The sequence below is a fragment of the Pistacia vera genome, unplaced genomic scaffold (assembly GCF_008641045.1).
Source record: "Pistacia vera cultivar Batoury unplaced genomic scaffold, PisVer_v2 Contig559, whole genome shotgun sequence".
In the NCBI taxonomy this organism is placed as follows: Eukaryota; Viridiplantae; Streptophyta; class Magnoliopsida; order Sapindales; family Anacardiaceae; genus Pistacia; species Pistacia vera.
In genome coordinates this window covers 43,741-55,140 of record NW_022196400.1, presented here as the reverse complement: position 1 = coordinate 55,140, position 11,400 = coordinate 43,741, and the positions used below count along the sequence as shown (strand labels likewise).

At 34.7% G+C, this 11,400-nt stretch overlaps 2 protein-coding genes across 2 annotated transcripts; one reads left to right on the top strand and one right to left on the bottom strand.

Moving 5' to 3' along the window:
* Positions 1 to 2,057: 2,057 nt before the first annotated feature.
* LOC116108243 (MDIS1-interacting receptor like kinase 2-like) lies at positions 2,058 to 3,096 on the bottom strand. The gene is made up of 2 exons (XM_031394502.1): positions 2,507 to 3,096; positions 2,058 to 2,411 (listed from the first exon to the last, which is right to left on the bottom strand). Exons 1-2 carry the CDS (start codon positions 3,054 to 3,056, stop codon positions 2,125 to 2,127), a joined length of 837 nt encoding a protein of 278 aa, XP_031250362.1. The 5' UTR covers positions 3,057 to 3,096; the 3' UTR covers positions 2,058 to 2,124.
* A 3,129-nt stretch (positions 3,097 to 6,225) lies between these two features.
* Positions 6,226 to 9,076, top strand: LOC116108240 (putative disease resistance protein RGA4). The gene is made up of 2 exons (XM_031394499.1): positions 6,226 to 6,537; positions 6,704 to 9,076. Exons 1-2 carry the CDS (start codon positions 6,226 to 6,228, stop codon positions 9,074 to 9,076), a joined length of 2,685 nt encoding a protein of 894 aa, XP_031250359.1.
* The last annotated feature ends 2,324 nt before the right edge of the window (positions 9,077 to 11,400 follow it).

Here is an 11,400-nt window from a genome sequence, read left to right as displayed (position 1 = left end):
AGGTGAGGATGTAACCTATCTCTTAGTATATGTAGATGATATTTTGGTGACCGGTAATAATACTCAGCTTATTGCTCAAGTGGTTAAAGATCTCAATGATCATTTTGCTCTCAAAATTATGGGAGAAGTGAGCTATTTTTTGGGGTTGGAAGTCTGCAGGAATAATGCTGGTCTATTACTTACACAAACAAAGTATGCTCAAGAGCTTTTAGATAAAGCTAATATAGGAGATTGTAAACCATGTCTCACCCCTATGACTATTGGGACAAAATTGGTGAAAGAAGATGAAAATTTATTTGAACATCCAACACTTTATCGCAGTATCATTGGCGGATTATAGTACCTTACATTGTCTAGACCCGATATTGCATTTACAGTTAACAAACTTAGCCAATTCCTTCAAAGTCCCTCAGCTATACATTGGACAGCTTGTAAAAGAGTGTTACGGTATATTAAGGGCACTCTTCAGTATGGTCTTCTGTTTAAGAAACATAATCACTTTAATCTTGAAGCCTATGCTGATGCTGATTGGGCTAGCGATGTTAATGATCGTCGGTCAACTAGTGGTTATGCAGTATTTCTTGGGGACAACCTGGTTCAATGGAGTTCCAAGAAGCAAAAGGTGGTTTCTTTATCATCTACGGANTTCTACATTTAAGGGTTACAACAGAAAAGCATAACTGTGCATGGCTAAATTGAAAGCAAATATTGCTTAGTAATTGACTTGGACATCATCTAATGCCTTTTTCTTTGTTGATGCAATGGTGCAGCAGCAGTGTAAATGCTGCAACTTTAAAGAGAAATAAATGGTAACCAAGTTTTATTTATATAACACATGATGATCTTGTATCGCATACAAAGATTAACAGCAGGAAAAAGAGAGTACCATTTTTTGCATTACTGAGTAGCATATATAGTGTTTGGTTACTGGGAAAATAGACAAGAAAAAACTCCTTTATTTTGTTTAAATGTATCGGGAAACCATATAATTAAAACAATAATAAGCCATTCTTTTATGATCATAAGTAGAAATCAACATAAGTTTAATTGTAAGCCATGCCATACACAACCAAAAAAGCTAATCAATCGTTACTCTGACTTAAGAAAAAAGGAAAAATAAGAAACAGAAAAGAAAGAAAAAGTCAACAGATTTTCTTTCTAGTTTCCTAGTAACCAAACAAAAAGAAATACAGAGAAAAAAAATATATGAGTGAGGGCTATTTTGAAATTAAAGGTAAAAATTTTAAGTTGGAATTCATCACATTTAAAATCATTTTTGACATTTGGTTTCGTTTAGATATATATAAATTTTGCAACCAGAATTAATATAGAAATATTTTTTTGTTACATTTGACATGGTCTTAAATATTTTCAATTGTAGTAAAATTCATTTTCAATACCATTTAAAGAAAAGAAAAGAAATTTATTTTTTTTAAATAAATTAGTGCTATACAATTATCAAATACATTTAATTTTTTTAAATGAAATTATAATGCTGAATTTATTTTTAATTATTATATTAAAATTTGGTTTGAATAACACACACACACACACAAAAAAACAAAAAAAAAAAAAAACAAAAAAAAAAAAAAAAAAAAAAAAAAAAAAAAAAAAAAAAAAAAAAAAAAAAAAAACAAAAGGTTTGGGCCAACTCAAGTGGTCCAAAGGCTTCAGACTCAAGCTTGGGTCACTTCCAAACCCAGGAAAATACAAAAATTTTACATTTCTCTTCCATCAATTTTTACACCATTTTCAAGTATAAATTTTCTGATAATAAAGTAAATAAAGATTTTTAAAAGTTTCTTAAACTGATTAAAGACATCTCTTCAAATGGGTTGAAAAATAATCTTTTTAGTCTCAAAATAAATTCTAGTGTTCAATCAATTATGTAAATCAAGAACTTTGTGGTCCTTTCCAATGGCTAAGTAATGGAGAATTTGTGCAATTTTTACATATCACTCTCAAGTCTCAATGATATTAATCTCCGAATGATAGTACTTGCTACATCATGAAATTCAGAAAAACACACAAAATAATAATAATAATAATAATCCTATATATAACTGGCTTCATTTTCTAGAAAGTAATTTAGTGTGATGACTTGAGAAATGAATTGATTTAGTTCTACAGTAATTGAGCCACAATATGCATGGTGGGTCTAGACTCTGGATTTACATCTAAGCATAAAAGGGCCACCTCCTTTATGGAAATCAGTTTGTTCTGAACTTCCAGGGAGGGAAACGGAAGCCTTGGATCCAACATATCTCCAAGCTCTATGTTCATGTTGGCAGATGAACCTGAAATTAGAGAGAGAAAATCTCTTGGATGCTTCCCTTGGATTACTTCCATTGCCAACACACCGAAGCTATAGACATCGCATTTCTCTGTTACCTTCATTGTGTAAGCAAGCTCTGCAAAAAATGAAATATATGTATCATAAGAAATTGTTTGTTTTGATCTATTTAACTAAGAGAAGTAATGGTGAAGAGATTATATATAAAGATACCTGGGGCAACATATCCGTATGTGCCAGCAAGTTCGGTCCAATTGGACGAGTCTGGGTTAAGAAGCTTAGCTGTTCCAAAGTCCGACACATGAGCTTCATATTCCAAATCCAGTAGTATATTCTTGCTTGATATGTCTCGATGAACGATTGGTGGGTAACAATCGTGGTGCAGGTAAGACAAGGCATGAGCTACACCTTTGATGACATTCACTCTCTTACTCCAATCTAGTTCCATTGTTGCATTTTCATTGTTCAGGATTGAGGCTAAGCTACCCCCTTCAAGATACATGTAGACTAAGAATGAGTGTCGAGAATGTGAACAAAAGCCAAAAAATTTCACGATATTTTGATGCCTTATCACTGTTAATGCTTGTATTTCGCTTAAGAACTCTTTTTGATTTGCTATATAATCGGTAGACAGAGAGTGAAATTTCTTAACTGCTACAGTTTTCCCTGATAGTTCAGCTTTATAAACACTTCCTTGACCACCCATCGCAATGCAATAATCAGAATGAAAATCATTCGTTCCTTTCACAATTTCTTCATACATCCTTTTTCCTCCAAAAATTGAAATTGAAAAGATGTCTCCATCATTCTCACCGCTTTTTANTCGCAGGTTCAAGGATCTTTTCACTCTAATCCCATACTCAGGGGTCAATGAATAGATCTGAAAGACTGAAGCGACGGGATAGAACCCTTGTCACAACTAAACTCTATTCCAATTTAATCGCATTCCTCGCGATCAACGGAATGAGGCGAACTGAAGACAAGAAGGCAATGGTTGATCTCAAGACGCGAGGGCGTACGCACTTCGGCACTTCATGAGGGGAATCTCAATTGAGAGGACTTGAAATATGGAACCAAAAGTAGATGTATATGTTGTGCTTGTGCTGACCCGCCTGTAAAAAATAAACGAGTGCAGATATGAGATCGTGGAAGAGAGTAGGATGGGAGTGGTGGCCCCTAATTTGCTAATGAACAGCAAGGCCTATTCTTGGAAACACGTTATACTTGACCGACGCTGGCTCCATACCCAAGATAAGGTGTATGGAGCTTTTTCATAAAATTGTGACAGTTAGAGCTGCTCAAAGAAGTCCCGCTCCGACGGCCCGACGAGTCATCTACTTAAAAGGACCCTCCCTGCAGTGCGCTCCTCCTTGAATTATTCGGTCATGCAATACTTATTGAATACAAAGAACAAAATTCAATTCGACCCCGTCGTAGTTCTCGATCATTTCGTGGCACCGGGCGTTTCTGAACCATCTACGATGGGGGGAGCGAATGCACAGGGAAGAAGCTTAGATAAGAGAATACGTTCTCGCATCGCTTTTTTTGTAGAAAGCTTGACCAGCGATAAAAAGTGTTTGGCCGAATCCAAAAAGAGGTTGACCCATGAAATAAAAGAGGATGGAAGGGGGTTGGCGGACAGAGTCAAAGGGGACCGACCTATCATATCAATATCTGCACGGATTACCGATCTGAGGTTATCTACGGAGGGAGGCCAGAGGCTTAGAAGACCCGCCATTGCTAACCAGATTTGCTAGTCCAACAAAAGGAAGCAGGTATGCTCAAGCCGAAGACAGAGGAAGGCACTGAAAGCTCTTTCAACCAAATCCTAGGTACCATGCTCCGACTTGCCTAAGCCTTGGGAGTTCGACTTTTCTTAGTAGAAGGAGGGTTGAGAAGAGTGGGGCAAGGGTAACTCATACAACGAGGGACCAAAATAATATATTCATAACCAAGCTTCCATCAAGCTTTAATGGCATGCTTAATGGCTGCCATAAATCCCAAACGTTTGAAAACTGAAGCGTTTGAAAACTGAACAACTAATGTAGACCATCAAGGTTTAAAACTAATGAAAATCAAAAGGTTATTTACGTTACTCATGTAACGTAATGAAACGTAAGTTTTACAATATATGCATTTAATTTTATAACTATCAATCAGATTAATTATGCGACAGATGAAAGGGGAAAAAAATTAACATAAAGACATCTTTGAAAAAAATAAATCGAAGATTTCCAAGCAGTCCAATTCCAGCTTTTGTTTAATACAGCGAGAGGTTCTGCAGTGATCAACTTCCAATATCAGAACAGCCTCCCAACTTAACTTGATGCTCGTCCATTTAGGCTAGTAAAAGTAAACTGAAGCTCGCGAAATTAAACTGTCATCTGACAGGTACAAAATCTCTGTAAAAAACAATTAATGTAATTGTTATGAGCTAATGACATATTTCCACCCAAGGTTTAGCAAAATCTTAATTTAATACCCCTGGTTGTATTTATTACAGATTCCCACTTTTAAAGGAATGTCGTTTCCTTTATTTTAACAGATTCTTAACTTTTTATTGAAGCGTGGCGCACGTTAGCACTTTAAAGTGCATCAAAGCTTTCTTTGGCAAGAGACGAGCTCACAATAGCAAAGAAGGGCTCACTTTGGTAGTGTCCAAACTGGCGGTTTTTGGCTTTTTCCAACCAATTTTGAAGTCCAAAATCACTTATGAGACCATCTTTGGACTCCTCACAACCTCCTTTACAAAACTTATACCTTCATTTGCCGACATCGCTCATCGTATCCGACCACCTCCAACGGTCACTAATGGTATAGTTTAAAGGTGAGAATCTGGAATAAATGAAATCAGGGATATTAACTTGAGAGATTTCGCTAAACCTTGGGTGGGAATATGTCGTTTACTCTATTGTTTATATAAACAATAACATGTCAAAATCATAATCAGCAATCACCTTCAGGAATAAAGGTGTATATTTACTAGAAAATTGCTTAGTATTTTAATTTTAATTTTTTTTAAAATTATAAATACGAGGAACCACACTGGGCAATTCAATGACAAATCAGACATTGACTGAGAACTTTTTTCATCAACAAACGTTACTGTCTGTTTCAAGAACATGAATGAACTTTCTACCATTGATCAATATCAGTTTTTCCTTCATTGCTTTGGCCTCGAGCAGTTTTTATGGTGATCAGTGACAGTAACAGAATCATAAATTTTAAGTATTAGCTAGCAATCCAAGTAAATTCAATCTGCAAATTAATGGAAAAAAAAAAAAAAAAAAAAGATAACTTAGTGAAACATAAATTCTGTTTACTTGTTTCATTTTGTTTAAAGAACCCTTAATATTTTACTTGTATTTACTCAATCCAATATTCGAACATGACTTAGTGAAACTCATTAATACAATATATTTATACTTGAAACAATTCGTCTTAGGAGTCGTATCAAAATAGAAATAATTAATTATTTTGGTATCAAAATTCATAAGAAATCAAAAGTGTAAATCATCAAATTTTACTTTTGCTTAGAATTAATTCTTATATTTCCTCGGATAAAATATTATATCAAGAGAGAAATTAATCAGATCGTTGCCTAGATTTTGCTTTTGCTATTGGGAGTCTTCTTTTCTTTTGATTTCGTTTACTTGCTTTCCACTCTTGCATCATATTCCTGTTTTAGGAAGTTAAAGGCCATATACAGAGAGGAATGATTTTGACAATTAGTTAATAGATGGGGAAACCTATATACCTAAACCACCGAGCAAGGCTTCACTTTGCCCATTTGGTGAAATATTCTATGGCTTTCCATGTCACGCAGTATAAAAAGAGAGAAGATGGATGGGTAGTATTTTCACAGCATAAACACCATCCATCTGATAAATCAAAATTTCTTCCTTTTCATCATTCAATTATCACCTTTTATTATGGCTTATGAAATCGTTCCCTATGTCTGTAAGCGATTTTCTTCATTAATCTTTGTTCAAGACACACACAGAAAGGTGTTGCGTGCAGCGGGTGTCAGCAAAGAAGTAGAAAATACTGCCAAAAACTTTAAAGACATTCTAGCTGTTCTGCCGGATGCTCAGGCACGAGAAATGAAGGAACAGAAAGTGAGAGATTGGTTAAATAAGCTCAAAGACATATCCTATGATATAAATGACGACTTTGATGGGTACAGCACTTCATTTCTGAAACTGCAAATTGTGGGGGCTGAAAATCCTCTGTTTAAAAAGAAGGTATGTTTCTTCTTTCTTGCTCCTCACATTTTCTTTACAGCAGTTGCTTTATGCCGTCAAAGTGCTGTTATGATAAAAAAAAATAAATAAAAATCTAGATGATATTGTCCAAGAGAAGGATAACCTTCATCTTAAGGCGAGTGAGAGTACTGAAAAACAAATACAGATTACCTCCTCATTTGATCTAAGTGAGATACATGGTCAAAATAAGAAAGAAGATATTTTAGTTAGCAAGTTATTGGGTGAGGGTACTAGTGTGATCTTAATTGTGGGTACGGAAGAGAAAGGAAAAACACTTGTTCAATTTGCTTACAATAATAATGAGGTGATTAACAATTTCAGTAAAAGAATATTGGTGGACATACTGGGCTCTGAAGACAAGTGTAGCATTAAAAGTGAAGTTTCAGAAGGCAAGCCTATTTCAGTAGGATATGATGTTTTTAGTGAAACAATTAAAGAACATATAAAAAATGAGAAATGTCTTCTTGTCTTAAATGATATGAGGATAGAAGATTACAATAAATTGGGATCATTGGGTACTCTAAAATATGGTGGTCTTGATGGAAGTAAAATTTTAATTACCACAAGTGATGAGAAGTCAGTTGCTTTTAGGTTGATGTTAGATGATATTATAACGTTAAATGAATTATCCGAGGAGGAAAATTGGTCATTGTTTGAAAAACGAGCCTTATCTGAAAGATCAACTGAGGAGCGTGGACGCTTAGAAAACATTGGTAAACAAATTCTAGGGAAGTGCCAAGGCTCGCCTTTGGCCATACAGGTCATGGGCAGTCTATTACGCTTTAAAACTAGTCAGGAGTGGGAGTTTATGTTAGATAAAGAAGTTTGGAAACGAGAAGAGTCAAAGGTAGGTTTTCCGCCAGCTTTTTTTTTGAGTTATTATGATTTGCCCTCTATGATAAGATTGTGTTTCATATACCTTGCTATCTTTCCTAAGGGCTATAGGATGAATAAAGATGAATTGATTAAATTATGGATGGCTCAAGGTTATCTTGGGTTAGAACCAAATATAGAGATGGAAATACTAGGTCAAAGGTATTTTAACTACTTAGTAAGTCGATCCTTCTTAGATATTGAAAAAGATGATAATGATAATATTATAAGTTGTAAGATTCATGGTTTAATGCATGACTTTGCCAAATTTCTGAAACGGAAAGAGTGTATAACTATAGAAATTAATGATAGTGTCGAAGAGCCATTCAAAAACTCTTCCCATGACAAAGTTTATCATTCAATGTTAATGCTTAAGAAAAGAAGTTCATTTTCGGTCTCTAATTGGGATGTCGAAAGGTTGCGCAGTCTCTTCATTAGTTGTGAAGATAATGACTACCCTTTAGACAATGATATTCTACCACAGTTGTTTGGTAGCTTGGATCGTATAAGGGCATTGAAGTTTGATGCATTTGGTGATTTTATTAAAGAGATTCCAACAGAAATAGGAAAACTCATACAATTAAGATATCGTGATTTATCTGGGCAAAATATAAAAAAGCTACCCGAAACTTTGTGTGAGTTATATAATCTACAAAGTTTAGACATTTCTCGGTGTGAAGAACTTAAAGAATTACCTCAAGCAATGGGAAGGTTAATAAACTTGAGGCATTTAACAAATGATAATACTGATTCATTAAGTTACATGCCAATAGGGATTGGGAGATTAACACATCTCCGAACATTAAGTGAATTCATTGTAAGTGGTGCCGGTAATGGTACTCATGGTAACAAAGCATGTAATCTTGAAAGTTTGAAAGATTTGAACCGTCTTCGAGGGAAACTTGTCTTAAGAGGGTTAGGAAATGTGAAAAATGTGAGTGAGGCTGAGAAAATGGAACTTAAAAGTAAGAAAATCCTCTCTGGTTTGGGGATAATCTTCGATGAGGATGAAGAAGAGCAGAGGATAAATCATGATGAATCACTTCTCAAGGCCTTACAACCACCTCCAAATTTGGAAAAACTTGATATACAATCATATAGAGGCAGCACTTTTCACTCCGATTGGGTGATGTCATTAACCAGGTTGAGACATTTAAGACTCAAATTTTGCATAAATTGTAAGCATTTGTCTCCTTTTGGAGAATTACACTCTCTTGAATCACTAAGGATAAGTAAAATTTCTAGTGTGAAAAGAGTGGACTATAAATTTTGGAGAACAGAAAGTGATGGCAGATCTTCATCATCATCATCAGCTATTCTCTTCCCCAAATTGAAATATCTCCAGTTTTCGGATATGAAAGAATGGGAAGAGTGGGATTATAAGATTATAAGGGAGGGAGAAGAAAAAGAATATACTACAATCATGCCATGTCTTGCTTCATTGGAAATCAACTTCTGTCGCAAATTAGAAGCACTGCCAGACGGCCTTCTCCAGAGGACAACATTGAAGAAATTGCAGTTTTATGAATGTCCTGTTTTAAGACAATATTTCAAAAAAAGAATGGAAGAGCATTGGCCCCAGATCACTCAAATTTCTACCATCAAAATTGACGGTCAATATGTGCAAGGAGGCCCTGGTCATTGAATTCTCAAACAGCTGCAATTACGTTCAACCCAAAGGCCACAGGTAATTGCTTCCTCTTTTATTAGTTGTTCTTTGTAATAGCAGAACTAGATACATTTGTTAATCAGATCATATGTTATATTATTGTCTCTAAGCCACCCTAGAACTATCAGTCTTTTAAATTTTTGGTCTTATTGTTATTATATTTTTAACATATTACTTGTTAAGTATATTAAGTTGTTGTTCCGCAGCTAAATTTTTAGCAAAAAGTCACATCTGTCTAATTTTTGGTTTGTGGCTTGCAGCAGAGGAAGAGAATAGCAGAATATGGCCAGCTAGAGAAGAGGAGGATTTTCAATAATATTTTTCATTTCTGTTACCTGTCTGAGTTCTAGTTTGTTTTCTTCGTAACCTCTGTTATATTTTTATTTGTTTGGAAATTCGGTCTTTGGGAAGCAGTCATAACAAAACAACATCCTTGTTTTTCTATCAGTTGAACAATTGAAGTTGGAAAAGATTTTCAGACTTGTCAAAATCAGTTACCTTTATTGAAAGTTAGCTATAATCAGATATTTGGTCTCTTAGCCTTTCTGAACTAAACATCAAACCTCGAAAGAATGGTGCAAGGAAGTTCCTGGAAAGGATTCCAGTGGGGTATTTACTCTGAAGATCAAATTGGTTAGAGTTTTTCCAATGGTTTCAAAGTGGCTATAATGCTATTTGATGTACAAGACAGAGAATAGCAGAATGTGACCAACAGGAGAAGAGAGGTGGACTTACAATAACATCTTTCATTTCTGCTAGCTTTGTGAACTCCGTTTTGATTTTCCGCATAAGGTCACCATTTTATCTTGATTATGTCCTTTAGAAGTTTGGCAATCATCACAAAATAACAACCTTAGTTTTCTATGAGGTTGAACAATTAAGGTTGGAAAAGATTTTCGGCCTATTCAAAAGCAGTTACATCTTAGAAGTTTTCCCTTAATGAACTTGACGCTTTGAAATGTTGAATCGATTATGCAGCATGTTAGGGAGCTTCTTGATTTGCTTAAATTGGCTCTTTCAGATCCTTTTATGACTCATTGAGGTTTTCTTATGCTTATATGGATATTGGAAAGGGCTTTTATTTCTTATTAAGAAAGCTTAATATCCTTTGTCCTTGTTTTAGTTTTGATGCAGCGACCAAAGTTTAATGTATCATAAATATTTCTTGAAGAAAATTATAAGATGAGATATGACAGGAGCTCTTATCATGCTGGAGAAGATTCTTCGTGTTTTAAGTGCTATTGTTAATATTAAGGCATGGAACTTTATATTCAAAATTTCAACTTCCAGTTCCAAAACAAATACTTCTTGTCTCACTGCAGTTTTTTCATTAAAATAGAGGGGAGGGAGATTCCCAACCAAAGGAGGAAGAAGGACTCATTCTAAATGACTATACTCAGAAATGGAGAATGGTCACCTGAAGTTGCTGGAAAGGAACAATATAGTGTTTTTGCCCCAAAGATCAAATTGGTTAGTTATTCTTGGTAACTTCTCTCTATTCTTTCTTCTTTTTGTTTATGTTCAATCAAAAATCCTATTACGAATATTTAGCTGATTATCCTGTTTTTATTCACACACAGTTGATTAGCTGTTCAGGCTAACTATGCTGAGAATAAATACTCTGTTACTGATCAGCAGAGAAAATACTCAAGAACTCAATGTCTAGGTTCCACATTTGCTTGGTGGGCTTCCTCAATTTTACATTTGCATTTCCTTCATGCTTTGTATCTTTCTTGAAAATAAATTGCTATTGACAATAGGAATTATCTTATGAGTATATATCATTTTTTCCACCAATGTTGCTGAAAAGAACTTGTGATTGGGGAAAGCATTTCTGCTTCACATACAGAATATCTTTAATCCTATATAATAGTTTCTATTTCATGTCACAGTGTGCTTTTAGTATTAAGTGGTCATCCAATGATGCATTGTGGTGACAAGTCCAGCATCATGGTTGGCATGATGTAATCAAAGAAACTGGTGGTATGTAACAACTGACAAGCTATAGCATGATTTCTCTACACTCTCGAATGTAATTTCAGTTGTTGATATAGAAAGATGATTATTTGAATACATCGATTTTATTGCAGTGATGCAAGTTTATCTGTCTCGCAGTCTAAAGAAATTTAAGGTCAGAAGATGATGTGTAACAGGAACATGGCAAAATGAGGTTCTTTTTGTATGAACTTTCTCCATCAAATGTCACCATATATTAAAATAGTTTATTCTCTTTTAGCTTATTAAAATAATCATTAATTTCCATCCACAGAGCTTTGTATCACAGGGGACAAAATTGACCG

Bases quoted from the DNA above. Each gene is read 5' to 3' on its own strand.
- LOC116108243 (XM_031394502.1), bottom strand. From the start codon at position 3,056: ATGTATGAAGAAATTGTGAAAGGAACGAATGATTTTCATTCTGATTAT. The intron at 2,412-2,506 runs GTATCTTTATAT...CATTTTTTGCAG, and splicing joins ATACGGATATGTTGCCCCAG to AGCTTGCTTACACAATGAAG.
- LOC116108240 (XM_031394499.1), top strand. From the start codon at position 6,226: ATGGCTTATGAAATCGTTCCCTATGTCTGTAAGCGATTTTCTTCATTA. The intron at 6,538-6,703 runs GTATGTTTCTTC...AAACAAATACAG, and splicing joins ATCCTCTGTTTAAAAAGAAG to ATTACCTCCTCATTTGATCT.